The sequence below is a fragment of the Sminthopsis crassicaudata genome, chromosome 3 (assembly GCF_048593235.1).
Source record: "Sminthopsis crassicaudata isolate SCR6 chromosome 3, ASM4859323v1, whole genome shotgun sequence".
NCBI lineage: Eukaryota > Metazoa > Chordata > Mammalia > Dasyuromorphia > Dasyuridae > Sminthopsis > Sminthopsis crassicaudata.
Genome location: NC_133619.1, coordinates 407,775,585 through 407,795,882, shown reverse-complemented (window position 1 = coordinate 407,795,882; position 20,298 = coordinate 407,775,585). Strand labels below are relative to the sequence as shown.

The window sequence follows — 20,298 nt, the reverse complement described above, 5'->3', positions numbered from 1 at the left end:
GTCTCTCTGAAGAAGGATACTCTGGGAAGAAGGCATAATTATGTATTCAAAAGAGCATTTCAAGAGTTAATTACACTTTTGAATGTAGTCCTTGTAGTTCCTGGTTACCATGTTCAACAGCGTACATTTGCCTCTACTTTTAAACAATGTTATAGTTACAAGATTGATATTCTGCAAAGATGCCATATAAAGCATCAGTGGCCATCACAGACTCAAACATGGACGAGCCTGAAGAAGATCATTTTGACAAGGCCCCTTTTCATTTAGAAAAAGAAGTGAGTCCAGACATGTCAATGTATAGAAGGAACGCAGCTGTAAAGGCTGCAGAATCTCATTTCCAAAATAAGCTTGTCAAAGTTTGAGACTCAGGAAGACCTGAGCTCTATATTGGAGGCAGGTTAGCTGTGAAAAGACACTTAACCTTTCTCTCTCATGGGGTTGGCTAATGATAGCACTTACCTCCCAGAGTTGTTTTGAAGATAAAATGAGATAATATTTGTAAAGCCTTTTTGCAAAACTTAAAGTACTATATAAAAGTTAGGGAGCTGCTAGTTATCATCTCTCTATCTCTGTCTCTGTGTGTGTCTCTGTCTCTCTGTGTTTGTCTCTCTCACTGTCTCTCTGCATGTGTTTCTGTCTCTGTTTCTGTCTCTGTTTCTCTCTGTGTCTCTCTGTCTGTGTCTGTGTCTCTTTGTCTCTCCCTCTCTCTGTGTCTGTCTGTCTGTCTGTCTGTCTCTCTCACCCTTACCTTTAGCATAAAGCCAGTTATCAAGGCTGGGTTCTAGACTTCTTAAGTGAGGAACCATCCCTGAATCATGGCTCATTGAAAAACAAATATTGTATCTGGATTCTGTTAACATTTCAAATCAGAGACCACTCATTTTCACTCCTTATTGCCAGATGCAGAATGTCATGCTATAAATGTGTATAAAGATCACACATTAGAGGTATGGGATCTGTAGACACAAATTAGATAGAAATAGCTAGTGCAGGAAATTTAAAAAATGATAATAGAAGCGTGAATTCTGTTTATTTTTATGTTTAGGAAGCAGCAAAAGATTGAATTTTAAAAACCACATGCATTATCATAGGGTTTTAAGGCATGCTTTGAGAAACTGATTATTTGGCTAGGGTCCAAACAAGATAGCATGTCCTAAACGGACTTAGCACACCCCCCCAACATGCAAGTTTACTTTATTCATTTACTTACTATATCCAGTGGAATTTTGCTTCCAATCTAACAAAAAATGGCAATTAAAACAATTATACTCAGAATAGAAGACAAAATGCAATCTATTATCCCAATATAGTTTCAAAATTTCTCAAGACTATAAATTTGCTCCAAAAATATTCAGAATAGTGGAAAGTTGATATAAAAAACCCCAACCACACAGTGATAAATAAACGGTATGGAAACAGTTTGAGTTTCCCTTTAAAGCAGTTGCTAAAACAATTTAGCTGTGTGGACAATCATAAATGCATTGCTTCCTACATTACTCCGGATAGTTTACCCTGAATTTGTTACTCATAAGCAAACTTCTTTAGTATTAAGGAAAATATACTGTTATGTATCTCTTTTAAATTAGTCATGTTATTTAATGCATAGAAAGGAATTTCACTTTTTTTTTTAACAAATTAAAGCACCTCTTTTTATAACAGATGTAATTTTTCTATACCTGTTTCCTTTTAAAGTTATATATTTTTTCAATTAGCAAAAATCTACTTTCTCTTTTTCCAATTTTAAGTCCCACCCCTTCTGCAAATAAGACTATAATGTGAAACCCAAGTACACAAACATATATAGTCAAGCAAACAAACTTCTACATCAGCCATGTTCCTCCCCACCCCCCACCAAAAAAAAAAAAAAAAAAATCTGTCTCTTCCTACACTCAAAGTTTTTCACTTTTCAATCAGGAGACTATTAGTATAAGTCATCATGAGATCTCTAATTCTGTGGATGATCATTATGATGATTAGAGTTCCTAATTCTTTCAAAGTTGTTTGTCTTTACAATAATGATTGCAAACTGTTTTCTATCTTCTAGTTACCTTACTACACTGGTTCATACAAGTCTTTACCAGTTTCTTTAAAGCCATCCCCTTCATCCTTTCTTATTGCACAATAGTATTTTATCATATTTAAATACCATAATTTGTTTAGCCTTTTCCCCATTTATGGGCAAGCCTTCAGATTCCTATTCTTTGTAATCTCAAAAATATCTATAAATATTTTCTGTACATCCTTAGTTTGTTTTGCTTAGGATTAATCCTGCCCTTAATCTATCCTTTCTCCAATTTCTTTTTCTCTCTTCTCCCTCTTTCCCTCCAATTCTCTGCCAAATAAAATGTATTTCTGTTCCCAAATCCATATATATGTGTTAACAAATATTTCCACCACTACACTGGTTGAATAGTGACACTTAAGTGACTAAGTGAGACTTCTAAATTTATTTTACCTGACTCAAAACTGAACAACTACTGAGATTACTTTAACATAGCAGTTCTTTACTGAAGATAGTTTTGGGAGGGGGGTGGAGAGTAAGAAGAGTTTTTTCCCAAATTTATGCTCTGAGGAATTGTTTGCCGGAAGGAAGACAAAACTATCAATTAAAAATTCAGCATTAATGGTAACAGATTTTTACCTAAAAAAATTCAGGTAGTTCTTTAGATCTTCAGAGTAGAACTATGGTTTATTTACAATTAAAACCTTCATTTTCACATCATGTCCCTTGACAAAAAGATGAATTACATGACAGTGAAGCCCTGTAATTTTGTCTTATTTGTAGCCTTCACACATTCATTTTTTTTTCTATAGAATAGAAAAAAGCTTCTTTTACCAACCACTAACAGTACAATTAAGATGGCAATGATTATGTCTAACAATTGCTTCCTTTGAGTAGCTCATGTACACCCATTTCTTCCCTGGTCACATATATATATATATATATATATATATATATATATATATATATATATATATATATATATATATATATATATATATATATATATGACTCCAAAATCCTTATTTCTATCCCCAAACTACAATCCAATCCCTTTAACTTTCTGCCAGACACTTAGCACCTGGGTCACCTAAATAACGCTTCAGACATGACCAGAACAGAACTCTCCCACATCTGCCTTCTTTCCCACTTTATTACTTCTATTGACAGGAAAACCATTCTCCTAATGGCCCAGGCTTGAAACCTCAGGCTGATCATTGACCCTTCCCCTTCCCTCATCCACTCCATCTCTAGTTAGTTGCCAAGCCCTGGAAATTAGTGCTGTAAAATGTCTTCCTAATCTCTCCCCTTCCTTCTAACCACTGCCATCACTCCAGTTCTGCCTTTGTGATCTTCTGCCTATACCAGTGTCATAATGTGCTAACGTGCTGGCTGCTGAAAAACCTTCAGCACTATTGGGGACCTCCAGCCACATTCCTCAGTGCAGCTAGTTATCTTACTATTAGCAGGAGGAAGGATGGGAACAGTGAGCAGAAATCAGGATTTCTCACCTACTGACTGTGACTGCCTCAAGAAAGCACGCCCTACAAGTGGGCTCCTCAGCTGTTGTTCTGAGACTGGGCAGTCATGTCACACACCATGCCAGGGAGACATGAATAAAGAGAACTACGAGGAGATCTCTGGATGATTTCTACAGTAGAGAGCATCTGAAGGGAAATTTCGAACCAGTGCCAGGAGTACTTAGTTGTTGGCCTGGGAAAGACCAAGAAGACAGGACAGGGATGAAATCTGTTTCACTGCATCATTGCCTCTTTAGCTGAATATTACGGGGTATTCTGAAGTCAGAGATCACAAGAGCTACATGCCTGTCTTTCCAGGGGTGCTTTGCTTTGCATATTCTGTGTTCTGGCAAACCTGGCTTGCCTGGTACAAGTGGCCAGTGTTCCTTACCCCAGTGTGCTTGCATTTGCCCCTTTCTCTTCTGTAATAGCTTCCTGTTACCTCTGTCTGGCCCCAGGGAAGGGTTGTTTCCTGGAAATCCTTTCCCAGATAAAGTGCTTCCTCTTCCTTGGAGCCTGCTGTGATCCCTCTACCTCAGGAGGGGGGGGGGGGGGAACCATTTTTCAGCCAAGGGGCATGTGGATACCTACAACATCATTTGCAGGCCATTCACAATTATCAACTTATAGACTGGAGCAGAGGGAACTTGTACCTAGCTTTCAGCTTATCATTGCCTGTGGTTGTCTGGGCAGGGCCAGACCAAATGACTTTGGGCCTTATATGGCCTGTGGGCTAGAGGTTCCCCATCCTTGCTTTACCTAAAGGCAATTCTTTCTTCCTCAAATCTCTGACTTTTTCTTTGCATGTATGTGTCTCATCTAACTCATATTGTAGTTTTTTAGTACATATGACTCTTCTCCTTTCCGCATATCAGTTTATAAATGCATTGAAAATAAGGACAAAGGGTCATTTTTTTCATTTTTAGAGCACCAGTAACTAGCATTAAGTACTTAATACATGTTTTTTGAATATTCTCCACTGTCTACCTCCATTTCCCCTTTCCCCCCTTCTTTCCTAGTGGACTTCTACAAGAATTAATTGAGTCACCACAGATGAGAGGAGTCAAAGCATCTTACTCTGGGAATTAATAAGAGACTCATGATATAGTTACTTCAGAACAATTTCACTGTTGAACACTGCTTCTTTCCATCCCCTGATAAAATTTTCCCCTTCCTCCTCCCTGTCCCTCTTCCTCTAACTCCCTGTCTCTTTGTTTTTCTCCGCCTTTTCCCCTTCCCTCCATCTTCTGTCTCTCTCTTCTCCCCCTAATTCTCACAACACAGACTTGCAGGACAGCTGCTAAGCTGAAGGCGGTATTGTTCCTCTGAGGCTCTTTCTACTTCTAGGATTGCCTTTGAAGTACCTAATATGTAGCACTTTCTCTCTAAACCCCACACACTATACCTTCAGAACATTATGCACTGGAGCTATCTGAGGACTTAGAAAAAGCCCCCGAGTGGTTTTTAAAAGCTCCCTCAGGCTAGTCAACTTCCTTTCATCCCACCTCCAACACAATGAGTTTAAAACTGTGGCCAGACCTGCCACTTACATGGTGGAACCTTGTCTAGGAGGAACTAAACAGGGAAGTAAGATGTCTGGTGCACAAGTCTGAACACTATTAGAATAACTGCAACTAAGAAATGCACTCCTCCACAAGGGGACACAGTGCAGGTAGGGAGCAGAGAAGGCCATTTCTTAGCGAGTTTTAATTCCTGCTGTCATTATAGTTACTCATAGATTATTAGGGCTGAAAGAAACATTAAAGATAACCTTGTGTGACTTCCACTCAGAATCCCAATTTAACAAATGGGGAAACTAAGACCCAGAGAGGCAAAGGAGGCAGTGGAAGAAGAGCACTGGATGTGTCAAAATGAAGTTGGACAAGTCATTTTACCTCTTTAGGACTCAGTTCTTCTTTTATGTAAGGAGAGAGATGGATGAGATTAGCCTCTAAAGGCATTTCTATCTAAATCTATGCTCCTAACTGTGATGTACTTGGTTCTTTGCAACAATGAGATGATTCAGAGAAATACTCTTATGATGGAGAGAGCCACCTGCATCTGTTGAGGGGTGACAGCTATCCTAACAGCAGTCCCGATCGCCAGGTGAGGTTTTTGGCAAAAAAAAAAAAAAAAAAAAAAAAAAAAAAAAAAAAAAAAAAAGGTTTACTACACTGAGAAATTCTTTCCCTCAGTGGGCCATTCCTGATAAGAATTAGCAAAGATTTGGGTACCAATCTTGTCTTTTATTAGCCTTCTATGGTTTGGGGTTAGGGAGCAATAAGGGGCTAATTTTCAAATAAATAAAGGGTGGTGATTGTTTCCCAGACCAAAATGATTCCAGATTAATTGGAAGTAGGAGAGTCCCATGGGAACCAGGTTGGAGATTCAGGTGGGTGGGGATCATTTTTAGGAATTTCCCTAGGCCACCTGGCCCACCCTCCAGGGGAGACACGGAGTTCTTATTGCATCACATCTAGAGGAGGATTATAAGATCTGAATAGTATTTTCACTTTTGTTGTTTTTTACTAGCTTGTTTTTTTTCTCTCATTCTTTTTTTCTTTTGATCTGATTTTTCTCGTGTAGCATGATAAATATGATAATATGTTTAGAAGAACTGCACGTATTTAACCTATATTGGATTACTCACTGTCTAGAGAAGGTAGGGAGAGATGGAAGGAGGAGAAAAATTTGGAACAATGTTTTGTAAAAGTGAATGCTGAGAACTATCTTTTCATGTATTTTGAAAGATTAAAATCTATTATTATTTTTTAAAAATTAAAAAATCTACCTTTGGGGGGAAAAACATCTATGATCCTATGAAAGTTATTTGCTCAAAGTCACATAGCTAATTTGGCAGGGCCAGGATCAGATTTGTAAAAATAGACATTTTTGCAAACTATACCTGGACCAAAAAAAAAAAAAAAAAAAAATGTCCTTCTTTGAGGCAGGACCTTGGGATGAGGAGGTCACCCAACTGTAATTAATTATTGCTGCTAGCTAGATGCTAAGCTGTCATTTACACACTGCTGACGGGCTGCAAAGTGATGTCTAAGCCCAGCAGAGTTAGTGCCATGGAATGTCACCCTTAGTAGGGCTGTGCCTAGGTCTTCTAAATTAAAGATGCACTGTTTCAGAATGTATTAATCATGGTGACAATGGCATGTCATCATCCTACACATATTCCATGGAATGAGTGGCTGCTTCTAATTAGCAACAGCTGTGGCAGTTGGACTCTCTTAGGAAACACGGCCTTAAGTTCACTAAATTTGATTTCCTTTAAATTCATCCAGAAACTCTTTTCATTTGTTGCTAATACTCTGGGGGATAATGAAAGATAACCCTCCAGTAAAGGAAACACTTTTAGTCTTGATGTTTAGCCTGAAGCACTGGATTCTTTCCCACACCTATCCACAAGGGTATGATGTTACTTTTACCAAAGCCCTTCCAGTAAAAAGCAGTCAGTTGGATTTTCCACAAATGATATACAAAAACAAAACAAAACAAAACAATCCAAAACTCTACTATTAGATGGAAGTAAAATACAAAACATTGAGCAGCTTATGAAAAACATTGGAAAAGCATCAGTTTTTCTTCTGTGAAGTTAGCTTTCTAGGAATATAGAATGTAATCCCTTTAGAACAGACTAGTTACTTCCCAGTAAAGTACAAAGGCATGTCTGCCATTGTAGGCACAAACTCAGATATTATAGATAGTAGAGATCATCAAAATAATCACTTCTTTATCTTTTAGATGAGGAAGCCAGGACCCACACACCTAGGAAGTGTTTTAAGTGTCTGAGGCTATATTTGAATTCAAGTCCTCTAGACTTCAGGGCCAGTGCTCCATCCACTGCACTAACTGCCACGAAGACATCCTTAGCTGTACCACATTCACTGGCCGAATAGTGACCTCCAAAAAGAAAAAGCAGTTCCTCTGAGGATCCTTTAGCTATGATTTTATTAGTTTAGGGAACTGCCAATGAGGAAACTCCCTGTGTCTATTCAGACTGGCCAACTATTTTGCAATTTAGACTCCTAGAGAAGGCTACAATAGTCTATAGGGCAGTGAAACTTACTGGGTTACACAGTCAGCGGATCTCAGAGGTGGGCTTGAAACCAGGTCTTTCTGATATGATCCTACACTTCTCATTTTCCTGTAATGTTCCATTTTGCATTGTGGGTGAATATTTCAAGGGTGGCTTCATTGGACAGGTTTATATAGTTTGCGCCACCAATAATCAATAGAAACATGCCTATGTGACTCTTGAAGGTTTACTAATTGCTTTCTTTATTTAAAAAACAAGCAAACAAACCAAAAATAAAAACAAAACCTTGTCAGGTAGATTTTACAAAAGTATTCTTACTCCTATTTTACAGATTTTAAACTGGGAGTCAATTGGTGAGTGACCAAGTCAGAATTTCTCTCACTCCAAATCCTATACTCTTTACACTACCCTGCTTCCCAATTAAAAACGTCATTTAGGATGTCAGTTAAATGAACAAAGAGGAGTAAAGAAATATATAAGTAGATAGACATACTCATCAATTCTTTTTTTTTTAAGTTTGAGTGATATTTTAATTTTTTAAAATTTTTTAACATTTACCCTTGCAAAATATTATGTTCCAGATTTTTCTCCCTCTTTTTTTCCCACCCCCTCCCCTAGACAGCAAGAATTCCAATATATGTTAAATATGTACAAATCAATTTTTTAAAAATATCACTGAATATTACAGGAAATCTGCCCATTTATCTGTGCATTAATATTTTCATTAAGAATCTTTAAAAATTAAGAAATGATCCCTCTATCCCTAATTTCCTAAAAAAAGATTTTCTAGATAGACTTTTTCATATACTGATATCTAATAATCTGTATTAAAAGGGTCTTTCCTTTCCACAACCTCTGCAAGTACATAGAAAATTTCTCTGGAAGGTAATGGAAGTCCCCAAATAATCCCCAAAGTGGCCTGAAATCCTTTCTCTGATCCCACATCCTGGGGAGCTTGCATTGATTTTATTTTACTTTTCTCACATTTTATTCCAACCACATAAACCACAGTACCTTCCTTCACTTTATATTTAGATGCTGTTGATATTTCTACAAAGGCAAGTTCCCATAGTTCCTTTGACTCCTCACACATCTATGTCATATGTGCCTTAGGCTAACCAGATGCTTTCTGGAATCCTGTCTTGAGAATTTGACCTTGGAAGTGAATTGAATTAAATAAAAGGAGGTGGGGGGGGGGAGCATAATGGCTAGGATGTCTCTGGGGCAGTTTTTCTATATCACTGCATTCATTCTCTTCTTCCTTGAAAGCAGTCTTGGCCCATCTTCTATCTTTTTTTTTTTTTTTTTTTTTTTTTAATATTCAGATTCTCCACCTTCCTATTTTCCTGAGCCAGAATCTCTTTCACCACAAATATTAACAATACCATTCTATCTCTTTCCCAGTATGTATTTATAATATCTGTGGCTTTATTGAATTTTTTGGCAAATAAAAAAGTTATCTCTAGCCAGTTGGATTATTTTTGGAGTCTTTTTCTGCCAATTGATAAGCAGACAGCAGGTTTCTTTGGGAAAATTCTCTCCTCTGTGATTATTGCACAAACAACAGTGTGGCTATATTCCCAAGAGACTGTTGTTTGGAGGCTCTGTAAGAGACAGCACTATAGAAAAGCAAAGCTGGGCCACTGGACTGAGGCCCTTGAGCTATAAAATTCACAAATTCAAATAAGGAGAAAACCTATGGATTATATAGGGAAAGGACTCTGGATCTGATATCAGTTATGAATTCTGAACTTTGCTACAAGAAGACCTGTGTTCAAATGTGACCTCAGACACTTATTAGCTATGTGACTCTGGACAAGTCACCTAATTCCATTGCCGCTCCCCTGTTCCTTCCCCCACAAATGAAGAAGTACTATAGGGACATTCACTTGATAGAAGTTCACACTAGTTCTGTGAAGGTGGGTTGTACTAATGCTATATAGATGTATGTATATGTATATACACATGTGAATATATGTATGTACATATGCATGTATATATATATTCATTTTAAATGACAAGAAACTAGGGCTAAGAGGCAAAAACAGTTTGCCCAAAGGCAGACAGCTAGTGCTAGAAGGAAGACTGGAACTCATCATCCCTGATTTAAAGTCTGAATCCTTCCCACTACCTAACAACTGCCTTCCATAATTGTTCATAAGAAAGATACATACAATTTACTGTTAGTCTGATCTCATAGAAAAAATTGGTGGACAGAATAAGAAATAAAGCAGAAAGCAAATTTCTATTAAGCTTAATAAGAAGAAAAACAGCTATACAGAGTTAAATATAACTCCTTTTTGATCCATGTTAAGGCATTTCAGGGGTGGATAGGACATTTAAGGGCTTTCAGTTCCATTACTCTTGAGAAAATGCTCTAAACAGTTTCCAAGTTTTAATCCTCTTACTCATAATATATACATGTGTGTTTGGCCAGGGCTCAGAGGGAAAGATTTTCAGCATCTAATTAGCTGTCTTATAGGAAATTAGGCAAGATTCCACATCTAACAGAAGATGTATGTTCTGTTGGGAGTTATTAATGGTCAGAGCGAAGAAGCATTAATTTGTTCTGGTAATTATGCCAGGATAGTGTACCACTCCACTAAAGCAACATGGGATATGAAGCGTGGGGATGAAAAGTTACACAGATTAGCTGATAAAGGGGGAGAAAGGGAAAACTAAAACCAGATGACCTAAATTTGTCTATCAGATATGCTCCAAATGGAATACATTTTATACTATAGTTTAAATTAAATCAAAGAATAACTTCCATTCCTATGCTATTATCAAAATATTAGTTTCTTCTCTCATGAATTTTTTGGTAATTAAAAAAAATCATCTTTTACAATACCATTGTAATATACATTTTTTACATTTGCAAAGATTTTAGAAAGCATAGAGCAGTGGAAAGAATGTTGGATTTGAAGTCACAGAGTCTTAGTTTGAATCCTGGCTCTGCCATTCAATGCTTTTGTCCTTTAATTCTCTGGGATCTCAATTTAGGGAACTGTGACCTCCCAGATTCTTTCCAATTCTAAATCTATGATTCTGTCATCTAGGGCAATGTTTTTATTTTACTGAAGGGTAACTAAAGATTCAAAGACATGAAGTGATCAACTTATTAGTGGAACAACAGACAAAAAACAGTCTCCTGCTTCCCAATCCAATGCTCCTTTTACTGCTTATTATCCTAGATGCACATTTTTCTGACTTTTGTCCAATTTTTCATTGAAAATTGTATAAAAATACACACACGCATGCATAAAATACATCTCCTTGTTGTTTGATCATTTCAGTTGTGTCCAGCTCTTAATGATCCCGTTTGGGGTTTACTTGACAAAGGTACCAGAGTGGTTTGTCATTCCCTTCTCTAGTTCATTTTACAGATGAGGAAAGTGAAGTAGACTTGCCCAGGGTCTCACAACTCCCAAGAGTATGAGGTAACATTTGAACTCAAATCTTCCTGTCTTCAGGCCCTGCACTCTATCCACTGAGTCATCTAATTGTCTACATACATACATATGTGCATATGTGGGTACATGTGTGTGTACACACACACACACACACACACACACACACACACACATATATATATATATATATATATACATATATACCACCTCAATATCTACTAATTTTACACATAGTCATCATCTAAACACTTACACAGCGATTTTTCCTGGAAGCCAAAATGTAAAGTGCATAGAGATTGAGCTTATCCATGCTTACCCAATATAGAATCAATTTATGTCAGGATTTCACAACAAAGGACTAATGGGAGTAATGTGCTGATTGTGAAACAGTTTTTCAAAAGTGTTTTTTGTAGCTCAATTTCAACAGAAGATTCCCAGTATCCTCAATGACAGAGGAGTAAATGAAAAAAAAAAAAAAAAGTGTTTATTATAAAAGAGAGGGACTGGAACTGGATTTGTGATTTTACTGGTATAGGAACTCCCAGAAAGCTGGAGGATACAAATCCTTAATTGAGTCACTACTAACTCTCAAGGAGCTTATATCCTAATAAATAGAAATAATATTTAAGGGACCAGTGATTGGTGAAAGGTGATTTGGTGTAAGACATCACAGAGATCATGCATGAAACCATAAGGGAGTTAGCTAATATGCCCTTTCCAAAAGCAATACCACTATTAATTTGATTATAGGTTCCAGAGCAAGAGAGGAAAAGTGGGCAGTTGGTGGTGGGAAGGATGGCAAGAAGATGGACAAAATAGATATGTGGATGCAAATATAGCCAGGGAAGGCTCTAGATAGAATAGGCTACCTGATTTCACCCTCATTCAATAACAAATTTGGATGGTTCAGTTCCAAACTGAGTAGATTAAGTCCCCCAGTCCTCAGCACATGGTATCTAGAAAATAGTTGGATGTTGTAGTGGAGGTATAAATAATAATAATAATAATAATAATAATAATAATAATGAAGAAGAAGAAGGAGGAGAAGATGATAAGGAGAGAATTCTGGACGAGTGTTACTCTGATAGATAGGATGAAAAAAAAGGAAAGACATGAGATCACAAATAAAATATTGAGTCCAGATATATAGGATATGTTTAAAGATAAGGCTCAGGATGAAAATTGCCAAATGCTTAGGTTATGATATGTATTTAGATGGAAAATTTACAGAGGTTGGCAATGATTATCTGTATCTGGGACCAATAGTACGCGAGACGAGAAGCTGGGCTTATAGTTGAACCAGAGGATAAGAATGGACTAGACTGCCTTCAGGAAATTGCGAAGCTACTTTAATAACCCAAACAAACAAAATTCCATCTTTTTGATATTAATATTCTATTAAGATTGCTCCATGTCACTGAGACATGGAATACAATAGTCTCCAAAGAATTAAAAATAAATATAGAGGGCAATAAGGAGGTATAGGGTGGGTCTGAGTAGATCACAACATATAAATATTAAAGAATTTCTAAGAGCAAGAATAAAAAGATGTCAATCAAGGAATATATTTAGAGAAGAAGGGTTGTTTACATGGTGAGGGCAAGAGATGAGCTCCAAGAATGTTTCCAATAAAAAGCAAAGAAGGTCTCCTATGCATTACACAGACTCCTATGGTAAATTTTGTGGGAAGACATGAATAAGAGTGGTATAAAATTGGCAGGCATTGATAAAAATTTATTTGCAATTGAGATCAGATATGCAGATGTAATCATAAGATTTTAGAATTTTCCAATGATAAGGGGTATTAGAAAGTCATTTAATCTAATGCTCCTATATTTTAGAAATGAGAATTTTATCCCATTCTTAGCAGGCAAGTGACTTACTGAAATTCATATAACTGGTTAAATTGTATGTCTAACAATCTAAGATATATAAATTCACTGAAATTTCATGTTCCATTGGTAAAATATGGAAGCTACTCTTGATCTATACAAACCTTTCATTTTTAAGTGTGCTATCAAATGTGGGAAGAAACATATAGCATGCTTAGTTGATGAAAGCACCTTTAAAAAATAGCAGTTCTTATTTAAGCACAGAGACAAAAGAAAACTCAATTGGTAGGAATTATTTACAGTAGAACAACACTGTACCCAGTTATGGTAGAGAAGCACTAAACACTTCTAGTGTTCATATAAGTTACTGTTGGGAAAAAGGGGCATCTACCTTAGATTCAAAACAAATTCCAGTGGGGCTCAATTTAACATAACAAGGATTTATTAAGTAGCTACTATGCATAGGTTTTTATGCTAAAAAGAGAAAGAAAAGAGAGCAAGTAAAAATGTCTCTTCCCTGCAAGAAGATATGATCTAGTAGGAAAGATGAGATATGTACACAAATAATTATAATAAAAATAAAAATACTATTATTTTACTTGAATATCCCATTAAACAAGGAAGAGGGTGAGATTGATAAGATAGTTATGATCAGCTGAACTAGTCCTTGAATGACAGAGAGAATTACTCTGATCTTTAGAGAACTAAACCTCTACTGAGAGAATAAGACAAATATAAAAATTATTCTAATGCAGAGAAAATTATAACTGATACCAAAGACAGGTCAAAATTACTATGAGAAACATGAGGAGGGAGACAGTATTCTTAGCCTGGGGAGGGCAGGGGCAGGGGCAGGTAGGGATGGGAATACCAAATAGTGAATAGTCCTTGAAAACTATCTTTACACATAATTGGAAAAATGGGAAAGAATAAATAAATAAAATAGGAAAGGAAAGGGGGATAGGGGAGAGAAGAAAAGAAGAGGAGAGAGGAAAGAGGGGAGAAAGGAGTGAGGGAGGGAAGGAAGAAGGAAGGAAAGATGGAAGGAAGGAAGAAAGGAAAGAAGGAAGGGAGGGAAGGAAGGAGGAAGGAAGGAAAAAACAAGGAAAGAAATATGAAAGGAAGGAAGAAAGAAAGACTAGTGTTGAACCAGAAATTAGACCTTAATTCTAACTTTATTAAGTAAATAATTCTGTTTATGTTAACTACTCTAGATTCTAGAATTGCTAAGAACTGGTAGGACAGTGTCCTAATGAATCTAAATGAGAACAGCACTGGCCAATCATTTCTATAATTTGAAGACAAACCGCACAAGTTTTTATGATGGATTCTTTGAGATGATTTAATTTGCTGTATTCAGTATCTTCCCAAAAATAAAATGTTAGCTGCATAGACAGAACACCCAACTAATACTACTGGGAGAGTCAAGATGGTCCAAAACAACCATTATCATCAAATACTTATTGAACAATCACTGTATACCCCTGGTATAGTTCTAGATATTACAAGGACATACAGAAGAGGGAGGAGAGGCAAAATTTTCCCTCCTTCTTCAAAGTATAGCTATTCCATTTCTTATTTTATGAAGACTTTCCTAGGTTCTAGTTCTAATTCCTCCTCTAACTCTACTTTTCATAAAGAAATTTCACCTCCCTGGGCCATTTCCTTTCATCTACATAATATAGAAAAGTTTCCTCTTTTCTTGTCTTTAATTTTCATTCACTAAGGATTTCTAAGCAAAGCTGATAAAACCTGGGGTTAAGCTTTATAGCAATGATGTTCTGGCAAATAGCATTCTCGTGAAAAGTCATACCACCAATCAGTGCTCCATATTTTACAAAGTAGAGCAAATAGCGTTGCTTTTAATCTTAATCAAATATTGTTTAAAAGAAGACTCAAGGGGGCAGCTAGGTGGCGCAGTGGATAGAGCACCAGCCCTGAATTCAGGAGGACCAGAGTTCAAATCTGGTCTCAGACATTTCCTAGCTGTGTGACCTTGGGCAAGTCACTTAACCCTATCCTAAAAATAAATAAATAAATAAATAAATAAAAAGAAGACTCAAGATCTTTCCAGAGGGACTGTCACTCCTGAAGGCATGAAGTTAAAACCATTGCCTAGATTAGACCGGATTAATAAACAACAGCAATCAATTAATAAGCATTTATTAGATGCCTACTATGTGATAGGTACAATGACAATAACTCACATTTAAATGACATTTAAATAATAGCAAAACCTTTACATCCATTTTATCTGAGCCTTCCAAGAACTTTATTAGGTATTTATTGAAGGTATTAATGCCATTTTACAGAGGACACTCAGAGAATTCAAGAACACTAAGAAAATCTGAGGCCACAAAGCTAGAATCAGAAATGAGATTTAAACACAGATATTCTGGACTTCAAATTCCACACCAGCAAGGATGCTATACTTCCTCTCTCCATAGAAACAATATTCAAAATCATGAAATAGGTTGCCAAGTTTATTAGAGCTGTCATATTGAGAGTTTGGCACAATGGAGCCATCTCCTAATTGGAGATTCAGGGTATCTGTAGGATGCCAAGAAAAAAGCTGCTTTCATACACAAATAATGAACCAAATGAAGGCTAAGGCAAATAATTGAGTTTAAACAACAAATAGCAAAAGGTAAGCAGAAAGGCACATGACTTACACAGGGTCATGATGATAAAGATAATGCCTTGCATTTAAGGCAAAGCACTCTTTCTATAAAATGTTTCTGGGTCATTCACGTGAAAAAAAAAATGGGCACCCATGGGGAAAACAAAGCAAGTCATTATATTCAATGCTTCTTATCAACACAGGTACTGACCCAATGTCAAGGCAACTTCCAGAAAATCCCTAATGGAAACATTACTCAGGTAACAAGGAATGAGGTCATCTTTGTTTCTACTCTAGCAAAGTGAAACATGTTACTTGCACAAGCCCTGGAGATGTCAATGTTTTTTATGTAGGCACAGTAAATAATTTACACAATCTCTAGTATGTATAATTATCCTCATTTCACAGATGGGAAACAGATGCAAACAAGCAAAGCAACTAGACCAGAGCTGGAAGACTCTTATGACTTGGAGTTTATATGATTAATAATTCACTGTGCCCTTGAGGAAAGTGGGGTCCACCAGAGTTTTGGAGGTGTTAGCATACTGTTTTGAAAAAGTTTGTTATTGGTGAATGACCTACATTAGTGGAGGGCATTTCTGCAACTGGGGATCCCCATGCTAATGAAATCATAGGTCCATAAGAAATTCGTATCATCTAGGTAACTCCCCGGCAACAAAGGGCTATATAAATGCTCCAGGGTGAATCCCACAGCACCAGATCATCCAGTTAGAACACAACAGAAGATTCCCCGTAACCTATTCAGTAATCTGACAAAATTGATTGAGGGTGACCACAAAAGAGAATGTAGAGGTCTTTCTTTTTCTCATTTTCCCCTCTGTATTTCTGCTGGCTACTCTTCTCATTGATGGGCTACTCTCGGAACCTCTATTTTGAGAAAGAGTCCAGACCAGACACACTTTTCTGCTTTCCTGCTCTAGTCCTGACTTTCCAGACTACCACCATGTTCCAGCTGCCTCCTTACCCTGGAAAGTCCCTTTGCCCTCCATGCAAACTCCAATGTTGAATTCCTTCCAGAGTCCATGCCCAATTTTATTACCATGTTCCCATTTGGGACACTTTTCTCTCTCCTCTTCTTCAGCTTTATGGCTCTTTTATGAGTAGTCTTCTCCCATTAAAATATAAGCTCCTAGAATCCTGGAGGAATCACCTTTCCTTTTCTTTATATTTGTACCTCAGGACAAGTAGCTAGATAAATGCTTATTGACTTGATTACCCTATATCTAATGGCTAAGGTACCCAAGCCAATCTAACACTGTGGTACCTGTAAAACCAATCAGGTAGGTAGAAAACTTTAGCTCCCAATTCCCATCATCACAATTTTTTATCAGCTTATGTGACCAGAAACAATCTTGTTCTATCAATCTGTCTTTTGTTCTTCTAAAAGAGACTCATCCTTTGACTGTCTCTAAAGTAAAATGCAAGACAATTTTATTTATGCCTTTTTAGGGGAACCAGAATAATTTCCTTATCAAATTCTCCCTTCTAACAAAATCTAGATATTTGCCATCAATTCAGGTCTTAATGTTTTGAAGTTCCTTTATCATTGTTTTTTTTCTTTCATCTTCCTAAATTTATTTATAAGCATCATTTAATGGAGTGAGGCTTGAAGGTAGAGGGGCATGCTCTTCTTCCTGATCTAGCTTCAGACACTTACTACCTGCTGGAGGCTGATAAAGTCACTTACCACTGTTTGCTCAGTTTCTTCCCTTGTAAAATGAGAAAATGGCAAACCACTACAGTATCTTTGCCAAGAAAACTCCAAATGGAATTGTCAAGAGTGAAACACTGAACAATGACAATTTTTAAGAAAGGATAAGAATAGTAAATAAGTAAAGTTGAAATGGTAGAACATCTGAATGGAAGTCAGAAGCCCAGAATTATTTTACTTCTCTGGATATCACTAATCCATCTACAGAAAAGGTCATATTCTTTGAAACTCCTAAGTTCCTTAGAGAGTCATTATAGAAATCTGAAGTCTCATTATCATAACAAGTTGGCATATAAGGTCCCTTGGTCTTAATCTCAGCTTATTTGTTTTTTTGGTCCAGACTAGTGATTTCACTAGTTGGGAGCTCCAAGTGAGGAATCCCTTCTATCAATATAAAACAGCACTTAGCACATAAGTATTAGGGAGTTGCCTGGGGTACTGAGAGGCACTGAATAGCCACAACCATGCAGGGACTTGGACCTGGGTCACCAGGACTCCTGGGAATGCTCTCTATCCAATTATGCATATTTTGCACACTACCTCCTTCTTAAACTCAATTAAAATATATTCCCCTGTCCATAATTTATATTTTTATTCAAAACAAGACCAAAACTAAGAACTTACTCAAGTAAGGTTTTATTTTTGTCCTTTACTATAGTAATATTTTGTTGTTGTTACATCATTTCAGTAGCATCCAACTCTGTGACCTCTTTTTTGTAATAGCTTTTTTATTTTTCAAAATACACACATAGATAATTTTCAGCATTCCCCTTGCAAAACCTTGTGTTCCAAATTTTTTCCCCTCCATCTCTTCTCCCCTAGACAAGTAATCCAATATAGGTTAAACATGTGCAATTCTTCTAAATATATTTCCACATTTATCATGCTGCACTAGAAAAATCACATCAAAAGGGGAAAAAATGAGAAAGAAAAAACAAGCAAACAAACAACAACAAAAGGTGAAAATACTACATTCCTACTGATCCACATTCAGTTCCCATAGTCCCCTCTCCAGTGTGACCTCTTTTGGGAGGGGATTTTCTTGGAATCCATATAAAGTAGCTTGCCATTTCCTTCTCCAGCTTATTTTGTAGATCAGGAAATGGGCAAACAGGATTAAGTGCCTTACCCAAGATCACACAGCTGGAAAGTGTTTGAGGGCAAATTTGAACTTGACTCCTAGCCTGGCACTCTGTTCTTTGTGTCATCTAGCTGCCTCAGGAATATTTCATTAAGTGATAAATATACCAAAATGTTGACAAGTAGTCTTGTCACTATTGTGAAAAATAGTATTAGAAATCAAAATGATGGCTAGACTGGAAAAGTGGTAAGAAATAAGGAATCTACAACGAACAAATGAAAGCAGTATGATTCTGAATGGAAACAATGGAATGAATGCATGTAGTAAACAACTGGTTGCATGTAAATACAGCTCCAAATAGCCACAATTTTTACATTTTTATTAAAGAAAGTATGATTGGGGTACATATGTGTATAGAGTTGGCCTAGGACAAAATGATGAGAAAGGTGGTCTACCTTTGAGAATCTTCCTGTTCTCTCTAATAGGACTGAAGGCTTATCAGTTTTGATTCCTTCTTTAATAGATTTAGAGCTGGAAAAGATCTTAAGAGATCTGACTAGTTCAACCCAATATTTTGTAGATGAGGAAACTGGCTTTTTTAAGGTCTGAAATGATTTCTAGGTCAAAAGATTTTTCCAGGGTCTCAAAGGTGATAGATAGTACATCCAGGATTCAAGTCTTTATCTAAAATATTTACAGTCTCTCTTTGTGGTGGCAAAGAACTGAAAATTGTAAGAATGTCCATCAACCAGGGAATGACTGCACAAATTATGATATATGCTTATGATAGAATATACCTATGCTATAAGAAATGCTTAATTTATTGATTTTAGAAAAATATGGATAGATTTGCATGAAATAACAAAGGAAATAATGAGAGAACTAAGAAATTATTGTATACAATGAAATAGTAATTTTTAAAGAACAACTTTGAGCAGCTAAGTCATTTTGACTATTATAAATACTCAAATTAAATACAAAGGACCTATGGAAGAAGATATTTTTATTTTTATTTTTTTATTTAGAATTTTTTTATGGAAGAAGATTTTATCTGCATCCCAGAGAAAGAACTAATAAATAGAAATTTATGTATGGAATGATTTTACATATAGACAAATATTTGTGTCTAATAGTACTCATGGTGGGGGAAGAAAAAAAAAAGAAGAAAAAAAAAGTTACATGATAACTGTATTGTATATTTAAAAGGAATAGCAAGTTGTACATAATAGATTTGCAGTTTCATGAGCAATTATCTTTTTTTTTTTTACATTCAATTGTTATAGAAATGCTTGTTTTATTTCATAAATTTAAAATAAAATAAATGAAAAATTTAAAAAGAAGATGAGGTGGCAACGGACAGCCCCAGTAGGTGCTATGAAAAGCAATATAGTCTTTAAAAGGCAGCTGTGGGGGGAGGGTGAACTTCTTGGATATGTTGTCTTGAGCAAGTCATTTCCTTTGTAGGAGCCTCATTTTTCTCATCTATAAAAATGAGGAGTTGGAATGGGAGATTGCTAAATATTATGATGCCCTGTATATAGTCACCAAAGAATTCTCATCCAGCTCGTTCTCTGTTGCCCCAAGAACAACTATCATCTCCCCTTATGTCTTCTACACATTCCTTTTTAGGCATATGACATTTTTGGTGACATCTTCCCTTTGATTGGTTGATGTGTTCCCCTGCAAAACTTCTACCTGCTGTTATTGCTTCTATGCCCTAGACATTCATTTTAACTAGATTTTACCTCTATAGAAATATTGAGGCTGTTGGAAGGAAAAACCCTGTGAGTTACTTTGGGCCTGGTATCCTATTATGGATGCCCCTGAGTCAATGAAATATTATTTATACAAAGGATGATTTTCAATCCCCACTGACAACTGAAGAGGAATAAGTGGGTTTAAGATGGAGCATGGCGGGATTTGGGTGAAAGAAATATTTTCAGGCCCTAGGTATTAGGCTGAATCAGATCTACTATGTTAACTAGGCTATGATAAGTGTGCCATTCTTTTTGCTTTCCTGGAGAGAATAAATTTCATCCCTTGCTTCCAC

The 20,298-nt window shown here is 36.4% G+C and overlaps 1 protein-coding gene across 14 annotated transcripts in view; it reads right to left on the bottom strand.

Moving 5' to 3' along the window:
* The window catches only part of ANKRD44 (ankyrin repeat domain 44), a 344,106-nt gene that overhangs the window by 52,088 nt on the left and 271,720 nt on the right, over positions 1–20,298 (bottom strand). For 8 of the 14 annotated variants that reach the window (XM_074302785.1, XM_074302794.1, XM_074302786.1 and 5 more), the window contains exon 17: positions 1,211–1,237. The exons of the other annotated variants lie outside the window; for them this stretch is intronic. In XM_074302785.1, coding sequence (XP_074158886.1) covers positions 1,211–1,237 — 27 coding nt within the window. The remainder of the gene's footprint in view (positions 1–1,210; positions 1,238–20,298) is intronic. 14 annotated transcript variants of the gene reach the window in all.